We start from the raw sequence: 20566 nt of genomic DNA, 5'->3' as shown, positions 1-20566 counted from the left end.
CACACTGTTGTTGCCACACTGGCAAATTCGGCAGCAGTGGCAAAAAAAAACCCTGAATGTCAGTGGCAACCCACCCATTTTTCCCTACGGTGCCCTGCAGAGAGGGGCCCGAAGGGGAGAGGGTCTAGCCCAGGACCCCCAGACCTTGCCCACCCCTTGACTAGATCTGAAAGGTGCTTTCCAATTCTGTGACTGAAAGTTATTTCAGGTCCATTTTCTAATCACAGCAAAAAAGCTGAGGACTTTCTTTCTGGCTTTGAATCCTCCATAAAGTGAATGTCTTGCCTATTAGCAGAGGATTATCTGCTATGATAGTAGTTGTCACTTCCTGTCATGCTTTCGTGGTTTGGGGGGGGGGGCAGGTGGGCAGGCAGCAACAGGAAAAGCTGCTTCTGCCGCTGGCACTGACCTGCTACTAAGTGAGATGTTCACTAGAGGATAAAGACTGCAGGTGAGCGTCTACATGGGAGGGAATTTGAGGCTCGATCCACTGGGAAGGGGTCTCTTGTATAAGCCCCACTGAAGTAAATTGGAACTGGGCAACAGAGTGCTATATCCAGCTCCTGTTAATGGGGTTTGCACAGAGGAACCCTTCATAGGCTGCAATCTTATACCACTTACCTGGCAGTAAGCACCATTGACTACAATGGGATTTATGTGTAAGTAAGCATGCATAGGATTGCGCTGTTACTGAATACACCTGCTGAATTATGGTTTGGATTGTCTCCTCTATAAGGAAAGAGTAACAAGTCAGGGTTCGTGTGTTTTTTAGTTTAGAATCAAGATGGTTAAGGTGCAAGGTGGGGAAGAGAAAGAAGAGGGGCTGAAAAAACTGGATGGTACTGAGGCCCCATCTACACCGGGCTTTTACTCTGGGGCGGGTGCAAGTTGAGGTCCCTCATGATAGATGAGATAGTCGCGACTTTGCAGCCATCCGTGGTTTTCTCCTGGAAAAAGCGGAGTTCCAAGGAGTCATTTTATTGCGATTTTGGGGGGTTGCTGTGGGTTCCCCCGCTGTTGTGGGCCATCTGTTCCTTCCCCAAACTGACTTCACATCTTACAGTGGGCGTGTTGTAGGTGTGCGTAGTGCCTGCGTCACTCTGTGACACCCCTTTACTCCCCCGATCCCTTCGCAGCTGTGCAGTTACAGAAGCACAGAGGGGTGTTTTCATCAATGTAATCACACTTTCGCACAGTTTTGCATCTTCGCATCTTCGCATCTTCGCAACGGTTGTGGACTCAGCACCCAAGGGCCGGGGGGGGGGGGTCTTGGGGAAGGAACAACATCGCTCCAGCCACCATTTTGAAGCGATGGCTAGGCACGTAGCACTCATGCTTGTGAGTGCGAACCATCGCGAGAGTCTCAGGCTGGGGAACTGACAAACTGATGGTGCGGAAATGAAGGAGCACAAAACACTCACTTTTTACCTAAAAAGGGACAGAAAGACACAGCAGAGCCCCTCAAAGATAAAACAGCCACTGAAGTGTCACACCCCCACACTCACAGGACTGCACAGCTGCACATTTCAGTATAATGGCAAAAAAATGGGCACGGCGAGTCTGTAAGGGAAGCGCACAGTACATTCGGAGTGTATCGCAGGGCATGCTGACTCGAAGCTGCGTTGCTGCGCAGTTGTGACGTGGTGGGGGTCAAAGCGGTGCCATATAGATGTGGCCCGAGACAAGATGCTCCGTTCTTTTCCTGCCACCCTGAAATTGACTGGTGGTAGATGTAGGAGAGGGAAAAGTACCGTTTCACAGAATGCACAGTCAGCTTGCGGAACTCCCTTCCACAAAACGTAATGATGGCCATGGGCATAGTCAGCCTTTTAAAGGATTGGAACAGCCCTCCCCAGTGTGGTGCCCTCCAGATGTTTTGGACTACAAACCCCATCTTCCCCAGCCACCATGGCCATGAAAACTGCCAATGTTTTAAATTTAAAAACGTTATTCGGGAGGAGCACAGCCTGTGTTTGCGGGGGTGGGGATAGCCTCCAGATCTCCTGCAGTTGCTCACCCCTGGTATAGTGGCTGCTTCTAATGAAGTTTTAGGTGTCAGATATGGAACTAATCAACTTAAGGCACAACGCCATGCATGTTTAGACAGATAAAAGGCCTACAACATGCTTAGGATTGTGCCTTTAGTTGATCAAATTCACCAGATTTTCTTCTCACCACCTCAGCTCCAGAATATATTGCAGGCTTTTAGGCACCCTAATCCTGACTGTGTCCTTTAACCTGACAGAAGTGAATACAGAGGCAGTCTATGAAAATCTGATGCTTTATCGGCTGCTTGCCTGCAGGGAGCAAGAACGTACAAACACAAAGAATGAAGGTACTTCTATCTTTAATAGAAATGGTCACCTTTTGATCCGTGTTTTACTGATTGCAAATTAATTCTCATTTGTTTTATTAAGAATATTAAAGTGCACCCCCATCTTATCTCTTAATTTTGCATTAATGAGGGGACCTTGGGCATATGATGTTACCAGGTAGATGGATATCACTCCAAGATATACACGGGCACTGTTTCTGCAACTGTCAATAGGGTGTCTTTCTTGGCCTGTGAAAATCTATCTTGTGGATTAAATTTCGCAGCATCCATAAAGTGTATTCAGATTGATTCCTTCCATAATTTGCTCACAGAATAAAAGTTTTACAGGCATACCTATCCGAGATTGAGAGGTTTCTATTGAGGAAAGCTCACTCCAGCAAGAGTTTACTCGATATCCGTTGTATTAGAACAGCGGCAGGTAACCTGGGACATTTCATAGAATCATAGAATCATAGAATAGTAGGGTTGGAAGGGGCCTACAAGGCCATCGAGTCCAACCCCCTGCTCAATGCAGGAATCCAAGTCAGAGCATCCCTGACAAATGGCTGTCCAGCCTCGTCTTGAAGGCCTCCAGTGTGGGAGAGCCCACCACCTCCCCAGGTAATTGGTTCCATTGCCGTATTGCTCTGACACTCAGGAAGTTTTTCCTGATGTTCAGTCGGGATCTGGCTTCCTGTAACTTGAGCCCATTATTCCGTGTCCTGCACTCTGGGATGATCAAGAAGAGATCCTGGCCTTCTTCTCTGTGACAACCTTTCAAGTACTTGAAGAGTGCTATCATATCTCCCCTCAGTCTTCTCTTCTCAAGGCTAAACATGCCCAGTTCTTTCAGTCTCTCTTCATAGGGCTTTGTTTCCAGTCCCCTGATCATCTTTGTTGCCCTCCTTTGAACCCTCTCCAGCTTGTCTGCATCCTTCTTAAAGTGTGGTGCCCAGAACTGGACACAGTACTCCAGATGAGGCCTAACCAGTGCTGACTAGAGGGGAACTAGTACTTCCCGGGATTTGGAAGTGATGCTTCTATGAATGCAGCCCAAAATAGCATTTGCCTTTTTTGCAGCCACATCACATTGTTGGCTCATATTCAGCTTGTGATCGACGACAATTCCAAGATCCTTCTCGCTCGTAGTGTGGTTGAGCCACGTATCCCCCATCTTGTAACTGTGCATTTGGTTTCTTTTTCCTAGGTGCAGAACTTGGCATTTGTCCCTATTAAATGCCATTCTGTTGTTTTCTGCCCAGCACTCCAGTCTATCCAGATCACTTTGAATTTTGTTTCTGTCTTCCAAAGTATTAGCTATCCCTCCCAATTTTGTGTCATCTGCAAATTTGATCAGCATTCCCTGCACCTCCTCCTCCAAGTCATTAATAAAAATATTGAAGAGCACTGGGCCCAGGACTGAGCCCTGCGGTACCCCACTCGTTACCTCTCCCCAGCTTGAGAAGGTCCCATTGATAAGCACTCTTTGAGTCCGATTCTGTAGCCAACTGTGGATCCACCGGATCGTTGTTTCATCTAGCCCACTTCGAGCTAGTTTGCTCATCAGGATATCATGGGGCACTTTGTCGAAAGCTTTGCTGAAGTCGAGGTATATGATGTCTACAGCATTCCCACGGTCTACAAGGGAGGTGACTTGATCAAAAAATGAGATCAGATTTGTCTGGCAGGACTTGTTTTTGACAAATCCATGTTGGCTTCGAGTAATCACGGAGATTACTTCGAGTAATCACGAACATTTCAGGTGTTCTGGACTACAACTCCCATTAGCACAGTCAGCAACCCCAATGGCCAGCAATTATGGAAGCTGTAGTCCAAAACAACTGGAGAGTACCAGGTGGCCTACCCCTGTGCCTAGAGTAGGGATGTGTGAAGTCGCTGAAGTTCTTTGAATTCCATCTCGAAGCTTGTTCCGACTTGAGTCCATATCAGATTGCAAGCTTTGCTTTTTTTCTTCTTGCATGAAAATTCATGCATATTTTTGTGCTTATTTTTTGTGCTTATAAATGTACATATCAATTGTGCATGTTTGAAATGTATTCTTCTTCCATTGATTAAAGTGTATTTGTGCACATTTTTCAAAATAAGTCTTTTTTTAATGCACATTTTTCAAATGTTCATGTGCTGTCGAATGCATTTTGGGGGGTCCACAAATCACACTGCAGGCACAGAAGTGTATGGGCTTCGACCACAGACTGTGTCTGTATCTATGTTTTGTCCAGAAGGTGCAGACTGGGTAAATCCTGATCAAAAACAACTGAAACAAATTTCTCATACATCCCTAGCCTAGAAGGGTAGGCAGGTGTTACAACATATATTTCTGCTACCAGTGGAATCACCAAATCAAACGTGTGTCTTGTTGTTTGAATGTCCATCAACATGAGACATAAGGATAAATTATGTGTAGAGCTGCAGTGCCGGCCCTTCCATTAGGGAGAGTGAGATGGCTGCCTCTGGCAACAGATTTGGGGTGTCAAGGAAGACAACAAATTATTATTTCATTTATTATTGTGTTTTTATTGCCAGGGAGCAGGAGATGGGTCACGTTACTGATTGCCATCTTTGCTGGTGCGTTAGCCCCGAAGGTTGCCTTATTCTGCAGAATAAAATCGTGTTGGACCAGATCTCTGCCTCCTCTCATTCTTGGTAAACAAACTGGATGAGTCTACCAGGGATAGAACACAATTTTTGTAACACTGCTATGCCATCTTGCCCGCCCCTGCATTATGGAGAAAAGGACAGAATAGCTGCATGACACCTTCTGAATGGTAGCACTGTTGCTTTGTCTAGGAACACCCTTAGGGCTTCTTTACAAGGAGCTTTTATCCTGCTACTGAGATTGATTACTCAGGGAAGTTTGCGGGTCCTTTGGATGATGTTGTCAACCTCTAGGGCGTCTCCCACATGAAATGGCCTTTATTTCATTTTCAAAAAGATCGGAGATAATGAGCTATCAAATTACCGTGCTTGAGTTCCCGCATGAAAAGAGGAAAACCCTCAATAAGAGGAGCTAGACCACAGTGCCATCTAGTGACTGTATAACGAAACATATGGAAGACTTAGATAAGGGGGAAAAGGAGGGGGAAGGAAGCACGTGTAAAGGGAGTCTGCCGTGATCCTGCATTTTAAACAGAAGCAGAAAGCCCTGTTTTAAATGTGGGATTTTAGGCTGGTGTAGAGATGCTCTTTGTCTCTGCATGTCCAGGACCTGGGTTCATGTTTAGCACAGTGATGGGACCCCAGTCATCAGTTACCGATACATCTGTATCCGTTATTTAAACTTGCTCTTCTTTTTAAAAGGTTGTTTAACCAGTTTTACTGCTTTCCCCAGCACAAAACTGGAAATCTGGTCCAAATTATCATGGTGTGGTGTCTAACTCTTTATATGTCTTTTTCGCTAGCGGCTTGTGTTCGGGTTCATTCCTGGTGCATCACAGCAGCGGTTGTTTCATGTGTTGCGTTTGGAGCCATAGTGGCTGTTGTTGCCAAGCGTAAGTATCCATAGGAAATATGAGGCTAAACTCACCTAGGAGTGCAAAGCTCAAGTAGATCTTGTGGGGATGATATTTTCTATCACTGAGGGGGAAAGGAATCCAGGAAAGATGTCATAGCTCAGGAGTAAAGCGTTGTGGGCAGAAGGTTCAATTAATGGCATCTCCAGTTAGCTTCTAACTGGGCTGGGCAACCTGCAGCCCGCATTTCAAAAGCCCTCTGCATGCTATCACTTCAGACCTCTGGCAAAAACGATCCATCCCGTCCTGTTTGTATATTGATATATGCTTATTCATCATCTCCATCCCTCCAAAAATGCACAAAAGTCTTAGTAGTTGTAAAACAGAGACAGGTGCAGAGATGTTGGTTGGTGATGTAGTTGCTAGCCAATTGGTACTCACCACAGTTGGTTTCTCCTGACACTGCCCTGCATGGGAAGGAAAAAGTAGAGAGACAGAGAAAAAAAAAATGGGTATGGTAGAAAGAAAAAGGGTTCCACCCTTAAAGGTTGCCTAAAAAGAACTGCGGTGGCTTAGTGGTTAAGATGCTGAACTGCAGACTGGAAGGTCGGCAGGTCAGCAGTTCGAGACCCGAGTGCTGCGTGACGGAGTGAGCTCCTGTCTTCAGTCCCAGCTTCTGCCAACCTAGCAGTTGGAAAGCAAGAAATTGCAAGTAGATAAATAGGTGCCGCCTCGGCAGGAAAGGTAACAGCGTTCCGTGCACCTTGGTGTTCAGTCATGCCGGCCACATGACCACGGAAGCGTCTTCGGACAGCGCTGGCTCTTCGGCTTAGAAACGGGGATGAGCACCGCACCCTAGAGTCGGACACGACTGGTTGGGGACACCTTTACCTTTAAAAAGAACCCTAAATATATAATATTTTTTAAAAGGGGTGACCCACTCACTTTTGGATCTGGCCCTGCCCACTGCTAGGTTTAGCCCATCCCACTGCCAACTGGTGGTCCCCAACAGATTATCCATGAGGGAATGTGGTTCTTGACAGGAAAAATGGTTGCCTGAAGGATTTCAGGGAGTGGGGTGAGAGAGATTCTCTCTGCCTTAAACTAGGGTTGCTACTGCCAGGAAGAATAACCAGCGCTGGCCCAGAGAGAGACCAGTCGTCTGACTCAGTATACGGTAGTTTTATATGTTCCCAGGCAGGGGCACTGTTAGAAAGAGGCCCACCTGGGCACGGGGCACGGATCTTTTGAGCTGTCCTAATTGCCATTTTTTTTTTACATTTCCCATTGACTTGCATTGGAAAACAAAAATGATCATAACTTTTTTAGTTTGTATAATAAATACATGAAATCTAGAAGCTTGGTAGTGCCCATGGAGCTGATTAAATATGCCAAATCTCAGGCAGTTAGGTCCAGTGGCTTTTGTGCTAGTCACAGGTAAAATTTGCTGTTTTCAAGAAAATCTGTCAAAGCAAAAAGCTATAATTTTTTTGTGCTTCCACATACGTGCATGGAATTTGGTGACCTGGCAGCCCCCATAGAGCTCACTGAGCCTGCCAAATTTCAGGCAGGTAGGCCTAGTGACTTTTGTGCTAGCCACAGGTAAAATTTGCTTTTTCCAAGAAGATGCGTCAAAGAGAGAGAGAGAGAGAGAGAGATACACATACACACACACACACACACACACATACATACAGTACTGTGCAAAAGTCTTAGGCCGCCACCAGCTTTGTTGTTTTAGCAAAGTTTTAATGATCATCCATAATTATTTTTCAGTCTCTCTATTAAGATCCAAACAGAAAATACAGGAAATGTGTACAGGCAAAAGTCAGTATTTAGTGTGACCTCCCTTGGCTCTAAGCACATCTTGAACTCTTTTGGGGAGACTGTCCTGAAGTTTTCTGAAGTAATCTTCTGGTATATTATACCAGGATTCTTTCAGCACTTCCCAGAGTTCTTTTTTAGATGTAGGTTGTCTTTTATTTTTTTCTCTGTCCAGGTAATCCCATACTGCCTCTATAATATTCAGGTCTGGACTCTGTGGAGGCCAGTCCATGACTGTCAGTGTTTTATCAGCTGTTTTCCTGGCTAAATGTGATTTCACTGCATTAGCAGTGTGCTTGGGATCGTTATCATGCTGAAAAATGAAACCATTCCCAATCAGGCACTTTCCAGAAGGAATGGCATGATGAATTAAAACCTGTCTGTACTTTTCAGCATCCATGATCCCATCAATACGGACAAGATCGCCAACACCACTGGCAGAAATGCAGCCCCAAACCAGGACAGACCCTCCACCATGTTTCACTGAAGGCCACAAGCACTCATTCGTCCATCTCTCTCCAACTCTTCTTCTCACATATTGTCGACGACTGGATCCCAAAATTTCAAAGTTGGATTCATCACTCCATAATACTCTTTTCCACTTATCCTCATTCCAATCTTTGTGAGCTTTAGCATATCTTAGCCTTTTCACCCTGTTCCCCTTCCACAAAAGTGGTTTCTTGGCTGCCACCCTTCCACGAAGACCATTCCTGGCCAGGCACCTGCTGTTACTCTAGTGTAAGGGGAGGTCACACTAAATACTTGCCACTTTAGCCTATGGAAGCTGTTTTTCTGATTTTTTTCTATGGTTGAATGCTGCATACAAATTTCCTGTATTTTCTGGTTGTATTCTAATGAAGAGACTGAGAAATAATTATATATGGTCATTATACCATTGCTAAAACAACAAATCTAATGGTGGCCTAAGACTTTTGCACAGTACTCTGTGTGTGTGTGTGTGTGTGTGTGTGTGTATGTATATATATATGTAGTGCTTTCACATACGTGCATGGAATTTAGGGACCTAGCAGCCCCTATAGAGATGACTGAGCCTGCCAAAGTTCAGACAAGTGGGTTTTGTACTAGCCACAGGTAAAATTTGCTTTTTCCAAGAAAATCTGTCAAAGTAAAGAGCTGTAATTTTTTTGTGCTTCCACATAAATTCATGGAATTTGAGGACCTAGCAGGCCCTATAGGGCTGACTGAACCTACCAAATTTCAGACAGTTAGGTCCAGTGGCTTTTGCGCTAGCCATGCGTAAAGTTTCCTTTTCTCAAAGTCTAAAACAAAAAGTAAAAACTGTCAAGTCACCCAGGGGATTAGAGATCCTAATCAGAAGGTGTGTAACATGACCATTAGGAGGTCACTATCCCTAATCTCTGGTGTAGGGTTTTTTTGAGGTGCAAAAAACCTCTCTCCCCCTACTTTTCTTTTCTGCTCTGGCATGCCCACTGTTGGGAGCTTGCCTGCAATGAAATTTTGAAGAAGGAGAAGGAAAGAGCTCCATGTGAAATACTGGTATGTCACACAGCATCTGATTTTACTGCCCCGAACTGGAAACTTTGGCTTCTGCAGAAGTTTAGTAGCTTCAGTCCAGCAGAGGATCCAGTCAGCCTCCACAAACCTCTTTCTCCCCCTCTGCTTTAATTTCTCCTAAATAGCTGTAGGACTCAAATAATCCCAAAGGGAGGGTTAGGACTATGTGGCGTCAAGATCAAGAAACTGCTGGGGCTTTTAAATAGGTTCTTCCGTTTTAAAAAAGCTAGAAAAATCCCTCGGCCACCTCACTTCATAAACTTCATTCAAGTACATGCAATCCTTGCAAACCCTCCACAGCCTCCTAAATTCCTCTGAAGTACTACTTCTCTGAAAGGAACCACTTGGCTTAGGGAATTCTCTCTGCCCCGCACCCCCATGCACGTTTCCAATCACCATTCTTCTTTTCTTCTTCCCTCCCCTATCCTGTTCTTTCTTCCTTTCTCTTCTTTATTCCACCTAGAGCATACCTTGGGGAATTCTTAAAGAGAATTCTCTTCGGTGGGGAAGAGAAGTTCTGAACTGTATTTGACTTTATACAAACAGTCAAGAGGGTTTGTTTTTCTCCTTCTCCTCACTCAAGTCTTTGAGAAGAGTGGGTTCACATGGTTGCAGAGAGACAAATCTGGGGCTGTTTTCTTTGTCAGTTGCCATTATCCAGCAGTAGAAGGGCTGTAGCTCAGTGGCAGAGCACATGCTGGGCATGCAGAGGGTCCCAGGTTCAATCCCCAGCATCTCCAGATAGGGCTACAAAGGAATCCTGCCTGAAACTTTGGAGAGCTGCTGCTGCCAGTCAGTAGCAACAATTCTGGGCTAGATGGACTCAGGGCCTGACTCAGTATAAGGCAGCTTCCTATGTTCCTATGAACAGAAAGCTTTAATTAAAAAAAAAATAGGAGTTGGGGGGTTGTTTTTTAAGTGGAGGGGAGATGAATATTGCTAATTTATGCAATCCTATGTATGCCTACTCAGAAGCCCTATTATGTTTAATGAGGCTCACCCTCAGGAAAGCGTGCATAGGATTCCAGCACAAGTTACTTTTGCAGGGAGGTTTGCACCTTGATGTTCTGCATGTTTACTCAGAAATAAGTCCTGAGTTGTGAACATGGTACTGCAGGCTTAATAGAGGGCCTACCCAATTCCATCTAATGAACTGACGACCCTTTCAGCTCAGTCCTATGCATGTTTTGTCATTTGGGGAAGGGGGGTGGAGCATGAACTCTAGCTTCAGTGGTGAGGGAAAGGCACTTAGTATGTGCTCAGAGTTTCTCCATAACTTAGCCCTAGTTTTGGAAACAGACTCATTGGCTGAATCCTGGTGAAGTCTTGGCGCAAATGAAGTTATGGGGAGGAAGATGCAATGAGAGCTTGTGCATAACAAGGAGGGGGTAGAGGAGAGTTGAACAAAACAAGACATCTGTTTTTATGAAGAGTTGCTGGAGGATGGTAGGATGAGGAGGGATGGCTGCATGGAGGGGAATAGAATTGGTAGGGGGAGAATGTAAGTGCTTAGTGGTGAAAGAAAACATTCTGCACATGCTCAGAGGCACTCTATATTTAAGAACATAGGAAAAGCTGTGCTGCATCAGACCAAGGTCCATCTAGTCCAGCATTCTCTTCACACAGTGGCCAACCACATGCCCATAGGAAAGCCACAAGCAGGACATAAGTGCAATAGCACCTTCCCACCTCCTGCTAACATTGGTGAAATGTAAATAAATTCTAGTAATTCTAAATGTGCAGGCATGTATATCCTTCAGAAACTTTGCAGGTTTCTTGCCTGGGGGACACCTCTAATGACCTGTGCGTTTTCATACAACTTTGTCCAAAAACTATTGGGGAAGGGGTGAATGGAAGGGAAAGCAAATCACCCCCTCCCACAAATTGGAGAACTCCCCTTCCACATGAACTGCTGCACCTATCCTTCTGAAACTTTGCTGGTTTCTTACTTAGGGACAACTGTAGGCTGTCTGTATTTTTCAGAACAATGGTCCACAAGGAACATAGGGAGATAAGTATGTCCTCTTTTGGAGGCCTCAAAATGTCAAGGCCACCTTGCACAAAAACCCTTGTGGCTATCATTCTGAAATTTGGCAGACATGATCTCCTCTGATGGGACAATGAATCCTGAAATTCTTATCCAATTCTTCCAAGGAATACAAATGCTATTGGCAGTTCCCTTTAAACGAAAATCAAAATATAAACCCTGCACCTATTTTTCTAACATTGGGCAGGTGTATCTCCTTCTAGGGGGCGAAAAAGGTAAAAAAAGGTAAAGGTGTCCCCAACCAGTTGTGTCCGACTCTAGGGTGTGGTGCTCATCTCCATTTCTAAGCCGAAGAGCCAGCACTGTCCGAAGACGCTTCCGTGGTCATGTGGCCGGCATGACTGAACACCGAGGTGCACGGAACGCTGTTACCTTTCCCGCTGAGGCGGTACCTATTTATCTACTTGCAATTTCTTGCTTTCGAACTGCTAGGTTGGCAGGAGCTGGGACTGAAGACGGGAGCTCACTCCGTCACGCGGCACTCGGGTCTCGAACTGCTGTCCTGCCGACCTTCCAGTCTGCAGTTCAGCGTCTTAACCACTAAGCCACGTTCCCAGACCTCTAGAGGGCTATTATGCCTGAAATTATCATCTAGTTCTGACCAAGAGAAAGAAGTTCAGAGGTTTTTGTTTTTTTGTTTTCTAATTTCCCATGGTAGTCAACAGGAAGCATAAAGACTCATTTTTCCAAACATTGACTCAGGCTTGGTGCTGAGCTGAAGTGACCTGACTACAAATTGGCCAGAGCAGAAGCGGGATGTTTTCCAAAATGCTGAATCGGGGTCTGAGTTGAAGTGGGGTGGGGTGGGGTCAGTGCATGCTCCTTATGTATGTATGTAATCTATACACACACACACATACACCACACACACACATATATTAGATGTGCGTTAGACGTGTGTGTGTGTACGCAAATTTGTGTTACGGGCCTGTGCCCCAGATCTTTTAAGAAACTAGCAACGACCCTGTTCCCAGGTACTAATTTCCCATGTGGCTTTTTGGGAGCAATGTTTGCTGTGCACTTTTCTGCTGCCTCACGGCAATAGATAGAAATTGCCCACATGGGGATCCCCTTGCACATTTCCCCTTCAATTCAGGGTTGTTTGTGCAGGAGAACTTCCTGCTGGTTTATGATTATATCCTTCATGTGTTTCATACATACTCTTGGATACAGAGCAGGCTAAAAAAAAAAAGATATAGACCAGGCTAAAAAAAGAAACAAACAAAAAAAACAAATAGCAGTGGGGGTAATTTAATTCTATTCACAAATAGCGGTGGGGGTAATTTAATAGCGGTGGGGATAATAGCGGTATAGCGGTGGGGTTAATAGCGGTAATTCAATAGCGGTGGGGGTAATTTAATTCTATTCACAAATAGCAGTGGAGTAAGTTATTTTCTCCTTGATCATCCAAAGTGTTGCAGTGTAGCTGGTGTCTGATTCCATGGGCGGAACGATGTATATAATTCCACCAGTGAAAGAAATGCTGCAGTATCGGTCCTGTTGGTATCAAAAACACCGCTGTCGGTGTAATGCCCACAGGTGGAATTCCATTCCAGAGACGCTCCCAGGGGCTGCATTCCCATGGGGGGGTGGGGGTGGGGGAGGGGGCAAAAACACCTGCATATTGTAGCTTTACTGCCAGGAACTAAGCCCTTGGAGAGGCATTTCAACCTCTTAGAATGGAGGAAAAGCTGCATAAAAACTGAGAACCCACCAAATGATCCATATTTGGGGGCATGGGGTGGGGGCAAGGGAAGGGTGTGTGGCCTTCTGGGGAACACACAGGCTGCCTTTGCTCTAAAGAAACCCCTGCAGTCCTCCTGTTCTGGACCCTTTCCGTGTTTACCGCGGGCTCTCAGACAGCAACCACGTGATCCACGAGAGGGGAAGCTTTTAATTTTCAAGGTTCCATAGAACTCAATGAAACTGCGCCATCTAGTGGCTGTTTTAATCACATAACGTTCCGAGTTTAAAAGATAGTTCATTAGTTCCAGATCTTTTTGAGATGGAATAACGAGGAAATACCTCTGGATGTACCCTGGAGGTTGCCAGTGTCATGGAAAGGACCTGCAAACGTCCGTGAGTGAACAATCTCAATAGCAGAATAAAAGCTCCGTGTGAAGGAGCCCACACGCTTCATCTCCCTCCCTCTCCATCTGCAATTTGGGGATATTCCACAGAGGAAGATGAGAAATAGAGGCTTGCCTAATTCCCTTACAAGAATGTTCTCACTTTCTTACAGCTCACTCGTGTCCAAGCTGTCCCAGCCAAAGGGGGGGATACAATGACCCTTGCTACTACTTCTCCAAAGAAAAGAATTGGACTTGTAGGCTCCTTCCAACCCTACTATTCTATGATTCTATGACTTCCAGTTTGGAATTCTGTTCCGCAGAGACATCACAGCTTCTAGTCATTAGCAATCCTCAGGAAATGGTAATGAACACATCTGCTGCAGCTTAACTAGTGTGGCAATAGTGTCATTGCAGCAGCACTATTGAGTGACTTCTAATATTAGAAATTCCCACATGGGGAGTCAGTTGTTGATAGAGTCTTGACCTGGACGGGAGACAGGCGGTGGTTTTCTCAAAGTTGGAAGTGGCGTGATAGAGACGGCATGCCCAGCGGTGACTGTGTAAACCCTTTTCCCCACTGCCCCTCTGGTAAAACAAGTTTTGAAGGTTTTTCATCTCTGGTAAAAACAAGTTTTGAAGGGGGGTTTTAGTGCTTCAGAAACCTGCATAACCTGTTGAACTAGAGATGAAAATGGCTCTAGCATACCGCCTTCAGCTCTATTAAACTATTGGATTTCAAAAGCCTGCTAAGCTGTGAAGTTCATTATATGGCTTTTGGTTGGTCGTTATTTCTCTGCCTATTATTTCACATTATTTCCTCCAAGTATGCCTCAATGTGGCATACATGGTGTATCTGCATTTTTATCTTCTCAACAACCCTGTGAGGTAAGTTAGGCTGAAAGAAAGGCTGTTCCCTTCTCTCCTTTACCATAACCTACAACTCTCTGTGGGGTTCTTTTGCTACACTGGATTATTAAAACATCTAAGGTGGTTTGCATATGCAAATAGAGCCCTGACAATTTATGACTCTAGAATATGTTATATATTTGTGTGTGTGTGTCACAGACTCATTTCATTTGGTTTCTGTGATTTTAGCTGAAGTGTCAGGCTGAGAGTTCTGGACAGACCTCATAACCACAACATCTGGACAAATTTTTGAACTTTTTGTTGCTTAACACCTTCTGTTTTTGTATCCCCTAGTCCAGCCTTCCCCAACCTGGTGCCCTCCAGATGTGTCGGACTGTAACTCCCATAATTCCCGGTTGCAGTCCAACACATCTGGAGGGCACCAGGTTGGTGAAGGCTGTCCTAGCTTGATGAAGAGCTCTGGAGAACCGGAAAGCTTGCACATGTCTTGTGACATTTTGGTTTGTCCTAATAAAGGTATTGCCCAACTGTGGATGCTCCTAAGTTGTGTCATTTCCATCCTTGGAACTCTGCCTCTGTTTTCCAGGAGCTCTTTCAAAAGACCTTTGCAGAAGCCCATTGGATTGGACTCAAGAAGAAAGTTAGCTCTGGTGACCGGCTCTGGAAAGGTGATTCGGGCATCCGTGTTACGAAGTAAGACTTAATGCATGTTTCTGGGGAATATCTAGGGTTATATTCTATCCCACACCCACAAAATATCTAAAACCAAAGTATCTAAGAATTGGAAGCAGTCTGAGTGTGTCATCGCTTCTCACATACCACCCTTCATCAACCTGGAGCCCACCAGATGTTTTAGACTACAACTCCCATCACCTATGACCATTGGCTATTCTGGCTGGGACTGATGGGAGTTATAGTCCAAAATATCTGGAGGGCATCAGTTTGGGGAAGACTGCCACCGTTTCATTTGCTACTGTTTACCTCTTGCCAAACAGGTTGGACAGGTTTTTTAAAAAATAAAAATAGAAAATCCTGCAAGACCTCTTTTACCAGAGGTGAAAGTGAGATGTGTACACACTACGAGCAGCAACCCCTCTTCCAGATTGTCTCTGGCTCGCTGAAAATGCATGCATGCAGGGAGTTCTGTGTTCCAGGAAGGGTTAGCTTCTTCAGGCTTTATTCTGTATGGACATTTGCTTGATTCTGTTTTGGAAATGCGGTAACCATTTGTGCAACCCACTAAATTCAAGAACCTCCTGATCAAATGCCATAATGTGTCAGGTAGTACAGGCAGTTTGCATGTTGTAGACTTTCTTGTGTGCCTTTTAATCACTTTCAGACATTTTCCTTTTTTTAAACTTTCAAGGACATGCAGATTCCAACTCCTTAAATTCAGTTTTTATTTCAACTATAACCGTGTGCTTTGGGTTCATTCTCACTTAGCCCACCCATATCTGCTCTAATATACTACTAGAATTTTGGAAGTCCTCTTTGGGCTTTTAATTAGAAGTTCTGATAAGGAGCTGTCCAACTGCCTATTTAAATGCTGTAGTGGTAGCTACAAGACTTAAAATTCCAAAATCCACAGGTTTCAGTCCAGATTTAGTCATACATGGATGGGACTCAAGTTAGTTATGAGTAACCTAAGTTCCACTGATTTCAATGGGTCTACTCTAAGTATAACCAAATCTCAATCCAACCCACAATGAAGCAATGCCTTTATTAAAACCATCCAAATATGTACAAAATTGTGGGCAAGCTTTTGAGATCTTCAGGTATCTTCATCAGGTGGGATTTTACACAAAGTGGAAAGGCAGAGCAGGGAGGGGGGACTATGGTGAAGTCGTGAAGTCTGCATGGCCAGAGTTTTATGGTGGGAGTGGAGGAAGCAGTGCTGACTTAAATGGATGAGGCTCTATTAGGTATTATGTAGGTTTCAGGTTATATGTAGGAATGCTGTAACAAAGAGGCACATAACAATTGATTTCTCCCATATTTGAAAAGATCTAATCCAGTCATTACTGGGATTTGTCTCCAACCTCAGTTGAAACACAGCTGGTTCCTTGGTAGGCAGAGAGCAGAAGTGAAGAGGAGCATAGGTGCTTTTATAGCAACAAAGCTAGAGATTAATTTCAGCTGGTGAGCTAAGTAAAAAAAAAAAAGCAAATAGACACCAAATTGGGTGGTGGTACCGAGTAGTTGGAAGGACCCCCCTGTCCCCAGAGTAACTTTTTAAAGGTTGATTGCGTAGTGTGTGTTGCTAACACAAATATTCTTAAAATCCACTGGAGGTTTTTTTGCAGTTTAGTCCTGAATATATCCAAATGGGCCCCTGAAGATTTGCTGAGAATAGCTCAAGCCCCCCCATCCCAAAATTTACATAAGAAATAAGAAGATAATTTAGAACAGAAGATAAGCAACTTAATCTTCTGCTCCTCTGGTGTATCCCTTTTTTAGGGTCCTCTCGAACAGCCTCGTGCAGCATTGTGGCGTTCTGTTCATTGATGGCATCCAAGCCTCTAGCTGTGAAGTTACTTTGCCATGGATCTGTGAGAAAATGCCAAAGTGACCTCATTTCTTCAAAGGGGAAAATCCTTCCAGTCCCTTCATTCTGTTTGGCTGCTGGCACTGGAACCTGCTGGCCCACTTCCAGCCCATTGACCAGGTTTCACATAGAGAAGCCCAACAGCATGAGCCTTAGGTACCTTTCACAAAATAACGTGGAGCCTAAAACTATGCATATTTACTTGGAAGATAAGTCCCATTGACTTCAATAGGTTTACTCCGTGTGTGTGTAAGATTGCAGCGTTAGAAGCAACATTGTTCTCTAGAATATATTTTGGACAACATCTTTGAATTGAATTCCACCCATCCTTCCTTCCCATTGTTCTTGGAATTAAAATGTTGACGGGTGAAGTTCTTAAGGTCAATGAGCGGGCCAAAATTACTCTCTTTTTGTCATGCTGGTTCTACAGGGTGAAGATGAAACGAATTAGTGCAGATGTGAATTTTCTGTTTTCAAAGGCTCACAGGAAAACGCAACTTCTTTTTACTGGAAATTTGGTAGTAAAGTGTCCCAAAAACAATGGATGTAAGGTGTAGATTTTTTTTGCCCCTAATTAATAACTATCAAGGTACCTAAACTTTTGAACTTTCCCAACCTACTGGTTGGGATATGGTTAAGATGCAACTAAGATGGCTCAGAGGATCTAGGTGTGAGTCAACTAAAGCATGCAATTACAGATGACTAAAAACCTGAAATCAACAAAGTAATTTTGGGCCTCTTGAAGTAACCCATTATGCTGCTTTCCCAGAGACTTCTCTGACATTTCCAAGAAATGAGGTGAATTTGGTTTATTGTTGGCTGTTAACAATGGTTTTAGTATTCTAAGTAAGAATTTCACCCCATTTATTGGTGCCACATTTAAACAGTTGCCCTCTTACGAGTAAAATCACAGCTGTGATTTTAACATAAGATCCTCATAGCGGTCAAGCTAGACAAAATCTTTCTTCTCTGAACCATAAAAAGAGTCCTGTAATTGCTGAATCCAATCCCTTGACTGCTAATTTAGCATTCTAATCCAATTACATCATTGTTTTTTTATTTGAGTCTCTAACTTTTGTTTAAAAGAACAGTATTTTATATCCATTGCTTTACTTTATAACCATTATCCTCGTAAACAACTGTTCTAGTTTAATCTTATATTGTAACTTGCATGTTTAACATTCAGTAAACAAATGTGCTAACTTTTAAATTAAACTATGTTATGACCTCCTTAAATAAATAGACCCATCAAATCCTAGCATGCATAGCACATGAAACCATATTCTGATTCTGACAGAAAACTGGCATCAGTAGTGTTTAACCCTCATGCCCATCTGCAACGGAACTTAAAATACTGGTTAACTGTATTTGCTCAGATTAAGGATTACACTACTTAGCACACAGACAATGACCCTGTAGTGTTCTTGGTCCTGGTAAAGGGTTGCCAATTCTTTCTTTTACTCATCAGTGATGTACAAACTTTGGTTGACAATATTTCTAGCTTAATTAATTGCTATCACTGGGTTGGTTTGATATGCTGGTATGTCAGATAAGAAATATACCAGTATTTAAAAATAGGCTTAAGGAAGAGGCTCAGATGATCACAGGAAAAGCTATACACTACCCTATCTAATTTCAGCCAGTTTCTTCCATGGAGTAGGTCAACCCTGCTTTAAGGTTGGTTTACAAGTAACACCAAACAATGGCTCCCTCCCTCTTCCACCCTCCCTCTACACCAGAAGTGGGGAACCCCAGGCCCAGGGGCCAAATTTGGGGGTCCCAATTCTGAGGTCCCACCTCTTTCCCCCAACTACCAATATCTTGGTGGCTTCCTGGATCCCCCCGCAAAAGGTTGAAATGCCTCTCTTAAGGCTGAAGTGTCATCAGTAAGAGCTTTAAGCCACAATATGCTGGGTTTTGTTTTTTGTATTTCTGGCCCTGCCCCTTCTGCCTTTAGCCCCGCCCACCACTTAAATGCCACCCCTGAGAGCTTCTCCAAAATTGTATTTGGCCCTTGGGCTGAAAGAGGCTCCTCACCCCTGCTCTGCATGCTCCATTTTGACAGATTATTTCTGTTTTTGCGCAAGCCTAATTTTGCCCTTGCATCCAAACTCTGATTTGCGCGAGTCCGCCAAATCAGGACGGCAAACCATGGTTTGGATGTTGAATGGATAGTGTCATTCCATAGTTTACTCACCAGGTGGCACTGGACTTAGTTGTATCTGAGTAGAGCCAGGAGTTTCCTGCAGCCATTCTGGTCTTGTTGGAGAGAGAGAATAAAGTTCTTGTCTAGCTTTCTGTCTAGTGTATCCTCTAACACTCCCATTTCTGATGTAATGACAAACTAATGAGTTACCTCTGCTTTTCTAGAAAAACGATAAAGTAGAGCCCACAAAGGGAGGAGGAAGCATGTGGGCTTAGGGCCAAACTATGGTTTCTGACATCCTGTGGAATGGGGACAGTGGTTTCTTCACATCATTCCACCAGAAGTGTGGGGTACATCCTTCTTTTCCACTGGGGCATTAGAGAAGGGAGGCCTCTAAGCTCCAAGTCCTCCTTACTCACCCTCCTCCTCTGTAGACACTGCTGAACAAAACAGTGCTGAACAAAACAGTGGGGTAGCCTGACATGGGGGCGGGGGGCACCAAAGCATGCTGGGAAAATAAACAATTTCTCATATGACTATATGGAGGCATGGCTGTATGGCAGGTGGTCCTGCTGAAAGTTCCTCCAGTGTCTAAGGGCTTTTCCAGTTGTGGAGACTCATCTCTGGGACTCCCTTTCCTTATTTGTTCACCAAGCGGCCTTGCTGATGTTTTGAGGCAACATCCCTGACAGGCTGGACAGCCATCTGTCAGGGATGCTCTGACTTTGATTCCTGCATTGAGCAGGGGGTTGGACTCGATGGCCTTGTAGGCCCCTTCCAACCCTACTATTCTATGATTCTAAATAAAATACTTTTGGGGGTCCTTGCTGGGTTTGAGTGGCATTAAAATTTAATACGGATGAGCAGATGTTGTATATCTGTTTAGCTTTATTTTCGTTTTACTGTGGATTTTATTATGTTAGCTGCTCTGGGGAATTTTTGCCTTGAGAGTCAGGGTATAAAACAGAGGTGGGCAATTTGTGGTCCTCCAAATGTTTTGGCCGACAACTCCCCCGGTCACAGCCAGCATAGGCAATGGTAAGGGATAATGGGAATTCTAGTCCAAAATATTTTGATTGATTAATGGGGCTGGACAAAATGGAAGGCACCCTTGCTGTACAGCAAGGGTAGGCAACATGGTACCTACCAATGCACCCCTGGACACCTTTCTTGGCACCCAACAAGGTGCCCCCCCCCCGTTTTTTTTAATTAACACATTTCCTTACTGGCAGCTGGGCTTGCTGTGAAATAGGTTTTTGTTGGTGTTGAAACCTGCAGGTTCAAAGGAGTTTAGTGTGTTGGGACTCAGACCCCACCTCTGTCTTGTACTCAGTCATAGAATGAGCAAAGGGCTGGATGTGCCCAATCTCTTCTGATCTCAGAAGCTCAACAGGGTCAGCCCTGGTTAGTACTTGGATAGGAGACTGCCTGGGAATCAAGCTTCCTTCACTGAGCAGGGGGTTGGACTCTATGGTCTTGTAGGCCCCTTCCAACCCTATGATTCTATGATTTGGGCAGGTTTCCTGTCCTTTGCCATGCCTCCCATGGCAGCCATTTTGTGGTGGTGCCCAGGACAGCCTCTCAAATTGCCAAAGGTGCCCATGTTCCAAAAAGGTTTCCTCCCCCTGCTGTAAGAAGTACAAAAAGATTGTTCTGCGAAGTACTTTGAATACTCAGAACTGCTATGTAAATGCTGAGTATTATTAGTTGTGCAAACGATCACATGAACTTCTCAGACAGAAATT

At 44.4% G+C, this 20566-nt stretch overlaps 1 protein-coding gene across 2 annotated transcripts; it reads left to right on the top strand.

Annotated features, from left to right (window-relative positions):
- The first annotated feature begins 353 nt into the window (after window positions 1-353).
- Window positions 354-16279, top strand: LOC146336245 (uncharacterized). Of its 2 annotated transcripts, none has more exons than XR_014785705.1 (5): window positions 354-451; window positions 2246-2335; window positions 4859-4978; window positions 5734-5823; window positions 8002-12398. XR_014785705.1 is itself a non-coding variant. In XM_084819437.1 (5 exons), exons 2-5 carry the CDS (start codon window positions 2278-2280, stop codon window positions 14773-14775), a joined length of 327 nt encoding a protein of 108 aa, XP_084675563.1. In that variant the 5' UTR covers window positions 389-451; window positions 2246-2277; the 3' UTR covers window positions 14776-16279. The 2 variants fall into 2 exon arrangements, 1 of the variants encoding a protein (XP_084675563.1); XM_084819437.1 differs by lacking the exon at window positions 8002-12398 and adding an exon at window positions 14717-16279 and having other exon boundaries at window positions 389-451.
- Window positions 16280-20566: the final 4287 nt, after the last annotated feature.

The sequence above is a fragment of the Heloderma suspectum genome, chromosome 13 (assembly GCF_057233095.1).
Source record: "Heloderma suspectum isolate Gila_16-S chromosome 13, 16-S_ref, whole genome shotgun sequence".
Lineage (NCBI taxonomy): Eukaryota > Metazoa > Chordata > Lepidosauria > Squamata > Helodermatidae > Heloderma > Heloderma suspectum.
This window is presented reverse-complemented; position numbering and strand designations above follow the sequence as displayed.

Coding starts and splice junctions, on each gene's coding strand:
- LOC146336245 (XM_084819437.1), top strand. CDS start 2,278: ATGCTTTATCGGCTGCTTGCCTGCAGGGAGCAAGAACGTACAAACACA. Junction 2,336..4,858: donor TACAAACACAAAGAATGAAG/GTACTTCTATCT, acceptor TTTTATTGCCAG/GGAGCAGGAGATGGGTCACG. Junction 5,824..14,716: donor AGTGGCTGTTGTTGCCAAGC/GTAAGTATCCAT, acceptor TCTGTTTTCCAG/GAGCTCTTTCAAAAGACCTT.